Raw genomic sequence first — 14,526 nt, forward strand, 5'->3', positions numbered from 1 at the left:
ATTATTACCATTACTATTATCACTATCAGCACCACCGATAGCCGTGCGAACCCATGCGGTGAGGAGCAGAAGCGGAAAAATAAAATTAAATAAGCTTAAATGCAAGCTGGGAACTGAGAAACGGTGGTGAAAATAGCCCTATTCTCCATGGAAAATGCCCTCGGAGACCGAACTTGGCACCTTGTGTCAAAGTAGACTGAACGAGGTGTTTGTATTTATATTCGATTAGAGTGCGAGCATCCACCCAGCGAGGTGCCCATCCAACAACCCCCCAAAAACCCTGCTTTGCTCAAAAACCGCCCTCACCAGCCTCGCCACCGCCTGCCACCGCCACGGGCGTGCACCGCCAGCGATTGGCCGCTGGACAGTGCCCCCCAATCGAACCCCTCCTTTGCCCAAAACCTGACCGTCGTGCGTCTCGGCCTGTTTCCGACTCCAGTTGCCCTCTCAGCTGCGCGTGCAGCGGCATGCATACCTGTTAAGATTTGATTCTCACTGAACAAACTCAAATCTCTGTCTTTTACAGACCTTTCTGCTTCACTTTCGCGAGAAAAGGACGGAATCTTCTTTATTGTTGGTCTGTTCTTTAACATTATCCCAATCTTCTCCAATTTTATTTCTATCTCACCGTTCTCTTTGTCTTTTTTTCATTCATCGACCCTGCAAATCTTATTTCTCTTTAAATTCTTTTATTTTTTTACTTTTTTTACTTTTTTTACTTTTTTTACTTTTTTTACTTTTTTTACTTTTTTTATTTTTCTTAAATGTTTTTAGATTTTTTAAAATTTGGTTTTAGCCTTTATTCAACTTGTTTTATAACATATCCAACTTGTTCAAAGTGGCATTTTGCTACCAATTGACGGAGTATATATAAATCGCGCTTTCTTCTGGTTTTTTTTTCTAATTTCAAATTCATGAATCTGTTTTAATTTACATTCTTCAAACAATCAAATAGCATTATCTCAAATAACAATACCAACAGAAATGGAAACTTATAACGGTGTTATACTAACCCCCCAAGACGCCATTCTCCTAATGGAGGCAACTAGAATAGGTCTTCTACCAAGAGTCACCAGAAGACTAACTGAACTAGAAAGGAAATCAATTAAGTCTGGCTCAGTTTATGTTTGGGATGAAAAAGAAGCTGGTATGAGACGCTGGACTGATGGTAGATCCTGGTCTGCTTCAAGAGTATCTGGCTGCTTTTTAACCTATAAAGAAATGGAAGGAAAAAGGATTGAAGATCACCGGCAAAATCGTCATCTTAATGGCTCAATTCAAGCCTATAAATATAAATTAGATGGCCTAATTAAATCAAGTTTTTCTTTAACAACTCACGATGGTAGAAAGTTGCACTTGATTTTTTATTTTAAACAGTCTGACTTCAATTCAACTAACTATTTCGATCAAACCCCAACAAGAGATATAAGATTGAAAAATATCATCATTCCCCCCAAGATTTATCCAGATTACTCAACCAACGGAACCCCAGTGGTGAACAATAACGCTGAAAACAATAACGCTGAAAACAATAACACCAATCCTTCTCCATACGATATTCAAAACCAAAATAACAGAATAGTCGCAAATGTCAGAATACCTCTATTAAATGATTTTAATCTTGATTCAACCTACTTTAACCCTAGATACTTGCCAAACTCAAAAAATTTAAATCGCGAAATAAATCACAATAATCACTATCCCTATCAATTGCAGCAATGTCATGTCCAGATGCAGCATCAACACCAGTACCAACACCAACACCAATATCAAAATACAACCCAAAATCAGAATAACTCAAATTACTATTCTCCACCAAAACCAGTAGCAATTCTACCAAATACTGATTACTATTATTCAAATAATCAACATTATCACATCAAATCTTCATACAACATAAATCTCCCTCAAAATTCCAACATCTCATTACCTCCTCTAAGATCTATTACAAACGGTATTCCATCCTTTAATTCATTATCAAAAGATATCGATAATCAGCTTTTGACCAGTTTAAACAGATCCTTTTGATTCTCTTAATTCTCTTAATTCCCTTTATTTTTTTTGGTTTTTGGTTTTTTTTGGTTTTTATCTTTTCTTTGTTTTACATCATAAAATTTCTACTCTTCAACTTTAATGTCTTTTTGCTCAACTTTTCATGAAACATTTTAACTCATTTTACGTCTTACCTTTTTAAATAGATATTACAATTATAGTTATAGTTATAGTTATAATTATGTTTATAATCATAATAAAATCCTTTATATTCATTCAATTTATTTCTTTTTATGCAAAAATCTAGTAGACAACGAAAATAAAAAGAAAATCTCGCGCAATTAGTGGTGAAAAATATTGGCCAACTAATTTTTAAAGTTGAACTGTTTGAATATTAAAAGCAACTCTGGAGCTCATGCCATCAATGTTCTTAATTGAAATTTAAGTTCATAGTAAATTTATTCTAATAAAATAGGATAGATAAATAGATAAAAACAAAACCACATCAATTCATTCTTTTTAAACCCTCAACACACACCCAATTTCTTCTTTATGATTTATAGGTTTTTCAAGACTATTTGAATTTAAAACTATAATAAGTCCAATCAGATCAGTGTGACTTTTTCTTTTTCATTTTCAGCAGTAGTAAATAACTTTATCAATAGCAAACTGTTGTAAATTATTTGGATATGTTTCTCATTGCATCGACAATTAAAATAGCTAATCCAAGATCCTTGTAGTTGGTTTTGTTATATCATTGAAATCCCGAGAATGCTTCTGCCCACATCAGAAAAAGCTTGTATATGCACCATTAAAAACCTTAAACAACGAGATAAAGCCCGCGGTTCTTAAATCAACGTGGTTTTCAACACAAACAACAAACTGATATATACTTATTTCCAAATTTCTTTCCTTTATTAAAATACAAAATCACCAAATCACACCGAAAGGGTTTGGTAATTGAAAAACATACCCTTGTTTCCTTATTTGATATTCAATCCAAAAAAGAAAGCCCCAAAAGCAATTCCAAAAAGTTTTATCTTTAAAACAGAATCTTTCAACATTAATATAAATCGAGAAAACAGGATTTCATTGAGGTGGCAGTTTTTCTTTTGTCAGAAAACACAGAAAACACAAAAAATATCATTTGTGTCTCCAAAAGCCCAAAGACTAAGATGAGTTTGATAGATGGTACAACCCATTTACTGCAAAGAAAGTAACTTCTGGTTTGCGATGTTCTTTTTTTCTTTTGGCTCTTTGTTTTGTTCTCGAAAACGGACAAAAGGTATCTGAGCAAAAGACGGATAATGATTTGAGATTTCCTCCTTCTTATTTCAGTCTGTTTCTTTTGGGATCGGATATTTTTTAGCTTACTTGCATTTTCAACTTCGCAGTTGCGTAATTCAATAGGATTTGGTTTTCAATCCAGAATTTCGAATGGTTTAAAGGTGAAATCTTCATTTTCCTCTTTGAACATATTCAACATGAGATTTTTCCGTGAAATCGCTTGTTGATAACCCGTTGATTACGTTATTTGTTATAGAAAAATTAAAAATTTACTACGAGCAAATTGCCTGGGATGCTGAGTATATTTATTCTATTCGCAAGGCAATTCCTCGACTTTATTCAGCTCATATACAATTGTCTCTTGAAATGAATATCACACGACATCGATTTGTAGGCAAAGTATGGGTGTTAATTTACCACTCATCCTATAATACCTTGAAAAATTTCAATCATCTTTTTCTCAATGAATTCTAATAATTGTATATATACTGAAAAATCTCCAGTGAGGTCCCCTCACTTGTTAATTTTCTTTTAGCTGTTACTAATTTGAGTTGATAGAAAATTCAAGTATCAAAAGCTTAGTTATTGTTTCAGGTGCAATATCCCAAAAACCGTTGAATCTTTAATCAATCTTTGATTCAATCGAATAGCTTCTTCCTTCCAAACAGATTACTGGATTGTTAAAATCGAATTTTTTTAGTATTTTTTGCCTTCTGTCTCCACTGCATTTTTCTCCAAACATCTATTTTTTGCATTAAAATTAAATAATAGAAAAGTTATTATTACCATCGGATTAATCACTTGAAGTTATTGTGTGTGTGCGAAACTTAATACTAAATACTATTTACTGGTACAAAACAATCGAAAGTTGTTGCAAATTCAAAACTCACAATGTCAGCTATCTTGAAAGAAAGAGTTAGATATCTCCCACTATTATCAAAATTAAGAAAGCCAGAAGAATGTGTTGAGTTTTTTAAAAATGGACAGTATATTGGATGGTCAGGTTTTGCAGGTGTGGGTGCTCCCAAAAAGGTCCCTGAAGCGCTTTCAAAGCATGTTGAGGACAACAAACTTCAGGGAAAATTGGCATTCAACTTATTTGTAGGTGCTTCTGCTGGACCAGAGGAAAGCAAATGGGCTGAAAATGGAATGATCCTACGAAGATCACCTCACCAAGTAGGAAGGGGAATAGCTAACTCAATAAACACTGGGGGAACCCACTTTTTCGATAAACATTTGTCGATGTTTGCCCAAGATTTGACCTATGGATACTACACCAGATTCAAGAAAGATAATGACTTGTTAGACTACTCGATCATCGAAGTAACAGCCATCACAGAAAATGGAGGATTGATATTGGGCCCTGGTGTGGGTGCGGTCCCTGAAATAGTGAGTGTTTCGGATAAATTAATTTTGGAAGTTAACACCAAAAACCCTTCCTTTGAAGGATTGCATGATATTGATATGCCCATAAATCCCCATTCAGACCAGCTTATCCTTATCGCAGAGTTGATGACAGGTCTGGTCTGTTTGCTGTGCCAATTGATCCTGACAGAGTTGCAGCTATTGTCGAGTGTGACAGGTCTGATGCTATTCCACCCAACACTCCCTCTGATGCAATGTCGCAGGCCATTGGAAACCATTTGATTGAGTTTTTTGAGCAGGAAGTCAAGGCCGGAAGAATGCCTTCCAACTTGCACCCTTTGCAATCAGGTATCGGAAATATTGCTAATGCTGTGATCGATGGTTTGTCTTCCTCTTCATTCAAAGACCTCAAGGTGTGGACAGAGGTTTTGCAGGACTCGTTTTTGGACTTCTTTGAAAAGGGCACATTGGATTACGCTACTGCTTCAGCGATTAGATTGACCGAAAATGGTTTTAAAAGATTTTTCGATAACTGGGATCTCTTTAGCAAAAAATTATGTTTACGATCTCAAGTTGTCTCTAATTCACCAGAAATCATCAGAAGATTGGGTGTTATTGCAATGAATACTCCTGTTGAAGTTGATATCTATGCACATGCTAATTCAACCAACGTTAATGGTTCGAAAATGTTACATGGTATTGGTGGTTCCGGTGATTTTCTCAGAAACGCTAAATTATCTATAATGCACACTCCATCAGCAAGAAAAACAAAAACAGATCCTACTGGTATATCATGCATTGTGCCATTTGCATCCCATATTGACCAAACCGAACATGATTTGGATATTTTGGTCACTGAACAGGGATTGGCTGATTTAAGAGGATTGTCTCCAAGAGAAAGATCTGTTGAAATTATTAAAAACTGTGCTCATCCTGACTATAAAGATCAATTATTAGACTATGTCAGAAGAGCTGAGCTTCAGGCTGCCAAAACAAAAAGTCTTCATGAGCCCCATATTCTTGCTGATGCGTTTAAAATGCACATAAACTTCAGCAAGGAAGGTACCATGAAATTGAAATCCTGGGATTAAACCCATTTAAACCCCATATATATCGTAAATAGAATATAACTGCAATAAATAGCTTTTAGCAAAAACAAATCAAAAGAATAAATATCCACATTCGTTATATTTGGCCAAGTTCGAAATTACTGCTAATAAATGCCCGTGCTTGTATAAACACACGTGAATATTACGTAATCTTCTGATGATGATTTCTTTTTGCTTAAAACTGACACGAGTATCTTTACTGTGATCTGAAAGAACCTCAGATCATTTTGTTGTTTATCAGACAACCTTAGAATCTCGCAACTATTCCTTCTCAACTTTTTTTTCTTTGAAAATCAGATTAAACAATAAAATGAAAAGCATAATCTTGTTGTTTTTTTTTCTCATAAGTTTAATAACAGCCTTAAGATTTGAGGTGCCTGCTGGTTCTTCTAAAAAATGTATCAGAGATTTTATATCTGAAGGTCAATTAGTTGTGGTAAATATCGAATCTTCTGGTCAAGTTGGTGATGGTCAACAATTAAATTTCAATATTGTGGATAGTGTTGGAAATGAATATCGAAGAAAAAAAGATTTTGCAGGTTCAACTAGAGTTGCATTTACTGCCCATGCTTCTGCTGCATTTGATGTTTGTTTTCAAAATCTTTTGCTAAGATCAAACAACAGAGCTAAAAATCAGTTTAGAGAAATTGAATTGGATATTGAAGCTGGTAGTGCAGCAAGGGATTGGAATGCGATTCAGGCTGCCGAAAAATTGAAACCTGTAGAATTGGAATTAAGAAGAATTGAAGAATTAACTGATGAAATAGTTGATGAATTGAACTATTTAAAGGTTAGAGAAGAAAGACTCAGGAATACAAATGAATCAACAAACTCAAGAGTGAAAAATTTCTCCTTTTTAATTATAATTTCCTTAATATCTTTAGGTATTTGGCAAGTTCAATATTTAAGAGCTTATTTCAGATCAAAACATATTATTTAATCTAATTTATTTTAATTAAACTCAATTTGTTTTATTTTTGAAATTTTGGTTTTGTATATTCATTCATTTGCATTTTTTAATAAAAGTACTTTAAAAAACTATAAAAATAATTAAATATATTTAATATTACCTTAATTAAAAAGTTTTAGAGTTTAATAATATTTACAGGGATATCTTATATATATATGTATGTATCTATATTAATCTTTATCAATTGTCTTTATCAATTATTAAAAATAAAAATAAAAATAAAAATAAAAATAAAAATAAAAATAAAAATAAAAATAAAAATAAATAAAAATAAATAAAAATAAATAAAAATAAATAAAAATAATCAGAAAAAAAAATAAACAAATTTTAAACAATTATCTTCTAATCAACATCTAAATCAATAATATTCCAATCTTCCATTTCTTCGCTTTTGGGCCCAATAACTGCAATACTCCTAACATCTTTACTACCACTAATCAAATACTTATCTGCTACTTTTTTGATATCTTCAATTGTAACACTCAATAGATTCTCTCTTCTATTTTGTCTCATTTCATCTGTTATGCTATTTCTGAACATCATCATACCTTCACTTTTAACATCCATTGGTGAATCAACACTTTGGAAAATTGTTAATTTAGCTTCATTTAAATCTGTATCTGTCCATTTATTGCTAATAGCAAACTCTCCCGCTTTCTTAAAGAAATCGATACTTCTCAATGGATGTGGATCTCTGTAAGAGTAATAGCTAAATATTCCATCGACACCTCCATATCTGGAACCACCTCCGTAGGCACCACCTTTTTCTCTAATTTCTTTATGCAAGTATTTAAAGGTCAATAGTTGGGCTAAAACCTGTAAAGCTGCACCATCTTTTGATAAATAGTTTGATCCTTGAATACCCATTGCAGCAAAATTGATTTGAAATGGTAAATTAATACATGTGGGTTTGCTTGGATCAAATTTCTTATCATTTGCTTTTCTTAATTCAATAAAGTATGATGGGTCTTCAAATTTTTTGGCTTTTAATAAACTTTTAGGATTTTTTAATTTTTCCAAAGTGGGTTTCTCATTTTCTTTTTCAGGTAGTTTACTTGTGAAATCATGTATTAATTGCTCATTTTTATCAACAGCGTTTTTGTCTGTTATTAAAGCAAATGATAGTTTTTGATTGTTTATAATAATTTTTTTCAATTCAATTAATTTTGATACAACATTTTCTTTTAGTGCTTCATCATCATCAACAAATTTATTGAGTTTGCTCAAAAATTTGATTTGTTCAATACCAGTTAAATATTCACTAAATTTTCTAACTGGAGATAATTGTGAAGCGACAAAGTTAGTTGCAAAAGATGAACCACTATCGGCTATAGCAGATACATTATTTGAATTTAAAGATTTTATTAAAGTTTTTAGCTTTTCTAAATTATTAAAATTTATTTTAGTTAAAATTTCCAACCAAATTGAATAAATTTTAAGAATTTGAGAATCTAACGAAGCACCAGTGATTTCCCAATATAATTTTGGCTTCAAATTATTTTCAGGGGTTGGTTTAATATAGACGGAAGAATGAAAACCTCCTGTATGTAGTTTAATTTCATCTTCGAGTTCAGCCATTGATTTGTCGATTGTACCTAAATTCAATAAACATTCAGAAAATAAAGGTAGATAAGGCAATAGTCTTGCTGGAATTGAGTCAGTTAGATCTTTTTTACAAAAGAAATAAGTTAAACCATTTGTGTCTGTGATTCTTTTTAAAATTTTAAAAGTATTATCATTATCGTTCTTTCCTGAGAACTCTAAAGGAATCTTTTCGCCGATGGCTGGAATATCCTTTTCTACAGATAAAGTTGGTAGGGAGGATAAATCTTCTTTTGAATTTTGTTTTTCTAACAATTTTAGGCCTCTTTTTTGAATGGTTTTCATATCATCGTCGGACAAATTTTTAATTTTTTGGTTTAAACGAGCCTTTTCTTGAGTGATTAAAGAGTCATTAAAATTGTCCTTTGGTTTTATAATAAAGGTGAAAGTTGGTTTGTTAATGAAATATTTTTCGATTAAATGTTTAAAAATATTACCTTTTGAGATTTGGAATTCTGACTTAAATTGGTTGAGAGTGTCGTTAAATGCCAATTGATCAAAAGGATCTATATTGTTAACCCAACCCGGGATAATTGAGTATAATAAGTTTAAGCCAAATTGAGATTTTTTATCTTTTTTATTGATTTCGATTTGTCTTAAGATTGCATTAATTTTTGAAGGTTCAAAGCCATTTTCATAATAATAATCGATAATTTCAGCAACTTTATTTTTAAAAATAGGAATATCAGATTCAATTAAACCTTGCAAACCTATTGAAAAGCTATTTAAATTTGTAGTTGAATCTGAGCCAGTGTTAACGGTAAAATCTGAGCCAATATTTTTTTCAATTAATTGTTTAAAAAAAGGAGAAGAATGACCATCAGTTAATAAATTGCTGAGAATTTTGAGACAGAAAGTTTCGTAAACGTCTTTGGGGTTTCCGGTGAACCAGGTTAAAGATACTTTAAATTGTTTATCCTTTGGTAGCATTGGATCGGTGGGGCCATCAATTGTTACTGATTTATTTGAAGAAAGGTCTATGGGGTTGACTGGGATGGAATTGGAAGAGTCGTAGGATCTTTTACCAAAAGCTGATAAGTTATCATTTAAAAAGGACAAGTTGTCAGATAACGGTAGATCGCCGTATGAGTATATTTTTGAATTTGAAGGGTGATATTTTTGGGAGTGGAAATCAATTAGATCTTGATGGAATAAATTTGTTATAAAATTTGGATCACCGCCGGAGACGTTTAAAGAAGGGTATATTGATTTTAAGAAATTGATATAGAAAAAATAGGAAGAATTTGAGAGTTGGCCTTTCATTTCGTTGTAGACCACACCTTTAAATATGATTGGGGTATTGGGGTCCTGTGGATCTTGGTGTTCTAGCCTCCAGCCTTCTTGATAAAAATCCTCACTTGATAAAATTGGGTTGAAGACAGAATCAAAGTAGATATTTCTCAAGTTTTGATAATCGATTTGGTTTGTGGTTGAAAATGGGTAAAAAGTGTAATCATGGCCAGTCATTGCATTCATAAAATTTGATAGAGAACGATTTAACATTTTGAAAAAGGGATCTCTTACAGGATATTTTTGAGAGCCACATAGAGTAGTGTGTTCTAAAATATGGGGTAAACCAGTTGAATCAGAAGCATTTGTCTTGAAGGCTAAACTAAAAACGTTATTTTTATCGTTTCTGTCGATATGTATATAGTCAGCGCCAGTTCTTTCGTGAGTTAGGTTGATTGCAGTGAAGGATAGTTCAGGGACCGGTAGAATTCTTTGAATTTTGAAGCCATGATAAGTTGCACCGACGGGATAGTTTCTCAAGACTTTGGCGACATTGTATGAGGTGGTGGAAGATATGGAGGAAAGCGAAGAGGTGGAGGCGTTTCTTGTGCAGAATTTGAACTTTATGTTCCTGTTTAGCATGATCGGCGATGTTGATGTTTTGATAGAGGGAACAGGATGGTGAAGAGAGATGGAAAGTGAAAGTGGAAGTGAAACCAGATTAAATCGATTAAATCAAAGAAAATTTGAATTTTTGTCATGTGACTGGAGAAACGTACTGTTAGGAACTCGTGTGTGAGTGAAGATTGGATTGTTTATTTGTTGATAGTTTTAAGATGGGACAAGAAAAAGAAGAAGTGTAAATGGATTAGAAGAAAGACAGATAGGAAAGAGGATGGATGGATTTGTGATTATTGATGGATGATCTGTGATTGTTGATGGATGATTTGCAGAAGAGATGGCAGTTTAATATAAGAGAGGCCCAAAGCGGAAAAAGATAAACAGAGAAGGCGTCTAGAGCGGATCCGTTGGGGTGGAGTCAATTAGTCGAAAGAGGTGTTGTAAGGGAGAGCAAGTATGTGTTGTTGTTATTGTTGGTGTAGGAGTCGAAATGTGAGAGAAGTTGACAGGGAGAATAAGGTATATAATGGAGAGGATGGCAACCTGTGGGAGCCAGCATTGGAGGGAGGATAATACAACCAGATTAGTTTGAAATAGTGCGAAAACACTAAGATAATATCATAGTAATAATATAATATCACAATATCATAATATAATAATAATATAACATATTATAATGGAAGACGCTCATCCTACGGTTAGTGGAGTCAGCAAAGGAGAAAGAGAGGAAGATGAGATTCCAGCAAAAGCATTTAGAAAACACAATAGATTACAAAGAATAAAAGAGTTGAAGGTACAGCAAGTAAGACCTAGACATTTTGCTATAGTGTTTCTTTTGTTATACATTATATTTGAATGTATAGTTGTTGGAGGGTCGATTACGCCTGGGACTAGGGGCACGTATGTGATGGAATTGAAATATATCAGTGAGGATAACACAGTTTTCTTCCAACAGGATTCGATTTCGGAATTACAGGTGAGAGTTGGGTACTTTTCATCATGTTTGAAGTCGTATTCCGACAATGGGAACAGTGGATGGGAATGTGGTAACAATGAGTTGAGAATTATTTACAATAAAGATAATTTCAACAGAAATTCGACAGCTAATATTGATTTATTGAATTTTGTTTCAGAGACGAGTGTTAAATTCCGAGAAGATTGTTTATCGCCATATGTTTTGATTGTTTCTATTATATTATCGTTTTTGTCAATCTTTTTGTTTGCGTTTGTGAGTCCATCTAGCAATCCCAAATTCTACAAGTTTTCAACTGTTGTCATCTATTTGGCGTTTTCGTTGGCATTGGTGGGAGCAGTTTGGCAAGAGACAAATGTGCTTACCGGAAGCAAGTTAATGGGAGTAATGGAAGACGATTACTATAGGTTGGAGACGCATTCTGGAATCACAGCAAGGGTATTGGTATGGTTTGGAGTTTCATTGTTGATAGCATCGTGTGTTTCGTTGGCAGCACTTTCTATTATTGGAGAGTTAGTTAGGTCGACACAAGATGAGTTGGAAATTGAAGCAACAAAGACTACCAATACAGAGGTATTGGAGCGCCCATAGATGAAGAAAGAATAGGTATCATTTGGTATCGATACCAGAAGTGTAAAAAAAAAATGACTAAGAGGAAGAATAATGGAACGTGGGTTTAGAGGATTTTATTTAGCATAAGACAGGTATGTTTTTATTTTATTCTATTTTATTTTTTATTTTTTATTTTGTTGTTTTTTGTTTTTTGTTTTGTATTTTGTATTTTGTCTTCAATTTTTCAATTTTTCACTTGTGTCTCTTTTTGGCTATTGTTTTAATCGTTTGTGATTTAATATGATATAATATAGTTTAATACAGTTCAATGCAGTTTAATATGATTTCTGTATTAGGCGATGAGGTGTGATTGGCTGGCTAAGGAAAAGGTGGTTGGAGCTAGTAAAGCATGTGGAGAGGTGGTCGTAAGTGGGTATTTGGTACCGGTTTTCACTCAATTAATGTGGCTCATGTGTGGAAACAGTACCAAATAGAAAATGAAAATTACGAAATACGATTTTGGACCCAACTTCTAAGACTTGGAAAGGGCTAGACTCTCAGACTAAGATGGAGGCGAGGCAGATTTGAAAACGACAGTGAACAGTTTCATTTCGTTGTGCATGTTGATTGGATTTCCAATTGGGTTTCCAGTAGGATTTCCAATTGGGTGCTGAAGCAGACTTTCATTGTAATTTGCGGTTCTTGGGTTTTTATTCTTATTGTCATTTCCATTTCATTTTCATTCCTCAGTTAAAATATGGAGTTTTACAGCAGATTGCCAGCGCAAAACACATTTGGTAACCTCTCGGTTATGACCAGCTGAACAGGGACAGGTGTTTTTTGTGCATGAAGGTGTGTTGGAAGTGCTTGTCTGGGTGACAAGCAGAAGTCGAGCTCGCGCTCTTGAGCCAGAAACCTGAGGGTTGGATATTTGCAGACTGGGAGAATGCGCCAACAAAGAATTTGCACAGTGTTGGCAACTGCCCAGCTCAAGCGAAATGCCAGGCAATTGACCTGAGGTTGGGAGTGTTTGCACAAATAATGATACCACCCGTGACATGGCAAGCCAGTTCTTTGATGTCAGACCGCAGCAAAGCACCGCCGTGGAACCCGATCGGTGATTGCAACGCTCAGCTCACGTGAAACCGAGCTGTATTTGGGGAAGCTGGAGCGTAGTGTTTGTGGCCACGGAAGCAAGGCTGGGGAAGCAGCTGTGCAGAAGCGTCTTTCGCTCTGTTTGTTGCTGGGTTGTGTCCATTTTGAGCCATTTTGCAGTCTGCACCAGGTGGAACATCTGCATGGATGTGACTATTTATGGTAATTGCACTTTAAAAATAACTGGCGAGAGCAGTGTCTCGGCCCCTGTGCCAGTGGGCCCCGGCTGCAAAAAACAGCGCAGGCTCAGCGCGCACGCGGCAAACGCCCCTCTGCGCGCGCAACGCCAAACATGAAACGCACTGGACAATCGAGAAACTGAAATCTTTTGAGCTGCAGCGAAATCCGAAAGAAACCAGAGAAAAATCAATAAAAGGCAACCATGAGAACCTCTTTCCTCTGTGTCTTCTCTGTCCTCTTCTCGCTGCTGTTTCTGCTGCTTCTGCTTCCGCTCCTGCTCCTGCTCCTGCTGCTTCTTCCGCTGCCTCTTTTCCACCTGGGTGTTTTGAACGGGTACAAGCCTAGCTCCTGCTCGACACTGCTCTTACACTGCTCTGCTCTTTTGTTTTGTTTTATTTTTACTCCAACCTTAATCGCTTCTTCTGTTCTGTTCCAGGCAATATAAAAATATTAAAAATAAATTCCAAAGAAAAAGAACAAAATATAGTCAACTCGCTCAGACTAACACCTTCTATTCCTCCAATACCTCCATCTTCTGCTTCAATATTTCTCTTCTATTCACCACCAGTTAGCCAACCACTGGTACTGCTTCATCGCTTTTCAATAGCTAATCTGGCAAAACCAAAGGAAAAAAAAATAAAGAAAAAACAAAGAAAAAACAAAGACAATCCAAAAAAGTCTGAAAATAGCCTGAAAATAACCTGAAAACTTTCAAAACAATCAAATTCCTAAAACATAAACCAACTCTTATTTTCAATTATTCTTTCTTTGTCTCCCTCTGCGTTTGTTTCCACTTCATTCAAATTTTATTTCACCTTATTTTATTTTATTTTATTTTATTTTATTTTATTTTATTTTATTTTATTTTATTTTTGTTCCAGCGGAAAATCTCAATATCAAAATCCCAACTCCAAAAGCCCAATCCCAATCCCAAGCTCAATTCTCTACGCTCACTCCTCTACTCAGTTTCATCTCTTCCTTTCTATGAAATTTTAACCATCTTCTCCTTCAATCGCCAACAAATACACTACCTTTCTGCTATATCCCCAATATATCTTCCTCACAACAACTCTCTCTACTCCTTTTCCCTTCCAATATCCCTTTGCTGCTATAATCACTCATTGCATCACAACACTCCATCAATCTCCAGATATCTATTAATAAATTATCTCTTGCTTCTACTTTCCCTATAACCACTTCTCTACCTCATTGGCTATATCAACCTCCAATATCTTCTATTCCTATTACTCTTCCTATTCTCACTCACACTACTCTCCCATAATTACTATTTACCCTCAAAATACTTAATAATTAGCCCTCTCTTTCTCATTCTCCCTATTGATTCTTTTCACTCGCTTCTACCTCCTACTATCCTCATCTAATCTACTATTATTCTTGTCCACATCCTCTTTCTTTTTTGTTTTTGTCTCTTATCTCATATCTCTCTTTGCTGTTTCTATTGTTTTCATTAACTAATTCGTCAATTAGCT

General features: G+C 34.5%; 6 protein-coding genes across 6 annotated transcripts; 4 read left to right on the plus strand and 2 right to left on the minus strand.

The window, feature by feature from the left end:
• Positions 1 to 372: 372 nt before the first annotated feature.
• ASCRUDRAFT_77777 (uncharacterized protein) lies at positions 373 to 708 on the minus strand (the record flags this gene model as incomplete). Its single annotated transcript, XM_020193998.1, has 1 exon — positions 373 to 708. A coding segment is annotated over exon 1 (195 nt), but the record flags the coding sequence as incomplete, so codon positions are not given.
• Positions 709 to 956: 248 nt separating this feature from the next.
• ASCRUDRAFT_77781 (Gti1/Pac2 family protein) lies at positions 957 to 2,036 on the plus strand. The gene has a single exon (XM_020193999.1). It carries the CDS (start codon positions 985 to 987, stop codon positions 2,026 to 2,028), a length of 1,044 nt encoding a protein of 347 aa, XP_020044833.1. The 5' UTR covers positions 957 to 984; the 3' UTR covers positions 2,029 to 2,036.
• Positions 2,037 to 4,170: 2,134 nt separating this feature from the next.
• Positions 4,171 to 6,693, plus strand: ASCRUDRAFT_10121 (uncharacterized protein; the record flags this gene model as incomplete). Its single annotated transcript, XM_020188523.1, has 3 exons — positions 4,171 to 4,787; positions 4,835 to 5,674; positions 6,102 to 6,693. 3 exons carry the CDS (start codon positions 4,171 to 4,173, stop codon positions 6,691 to 6,693), a joined length of 2,049 nt encoding a protein of 682 aa, XP_020044834.1.
• Positions 6,694 to 7,065: 372 nt separating this feature from the next.
• Positions 7,066 to 10,197, minus strand: CYM1 (pitrilysin family metalloprotease; the record flags this gene model as incomplete). Its single annotated transcript, XM_020190908.1, has 2 exons — positions 7,066 to 7,661; positions 7,719 to 10,197. 2 exons carry the CDS (start codon positions 10,195 to 10,197, stop codon positions 7,066 to 7,068), a joined length of 3,075 nt encoding a protein of 1,024 aa, XP_020044835.1.
• Positions 10,198 to 10,525: 328 nt separating this feature from the next.
• ASCRUDRAFT_119594 (Fig1 domain-containing protein) lies at positions 10,526 to 12,176 on the plus strand. Its single transcript, XM_020188874.1, has 2 exons — positions 10,526 to 11,853; positions 12,026 to 12,176. Exon 1 carries the CDS (start codon positions 10,853 to 10,855, stop codon positions 11,738 to 11,740), a length of 888 nt encoding a protein of 295 aa, XP_020044836.1. The 5' UTR covers positions 10,526 to 10,852; the 3' UTR covers positions 11,741 to 11,853; positions 12,026 to 12,176.
• Positions 12,177 to 12,948: 772 nt separating this feature from the next.
• Positions 12,949 to 13,888, plus strand: ASCRUDRAFT_77786 (uncharacterized protein). The gene has a single exon (XM_020194000.1). The coding sequence runs from the start codon at positions 13,239 to 13,241 to the stop codon at positions 13,479 to 13,481; it is 243 nt and encodes an 80-aa protein (XP_020044837.1). The 5' UTR covers positions 12,949 to 13,238; the 3' UTR covers positions 13,482 to 13,888.
• The last annotated feature ends 638 nt before the right edge of the window (positions 13,889 to 14,526 follow it).

This window comes from Ascoidea rubescens (assembly GCF_001661345.1).
Source record: "Ascoidea rubescens DSM 1968 unplaced genomic scaffold ASCRUscaffold_17, whole genome shotgun sequence".
NCBI lineage: Eukaryota > Fungi > Ascomycota > Saccharomycetes > Ascoideales > Ascoideaceae > Ascoidea > Ascoidea rubescens.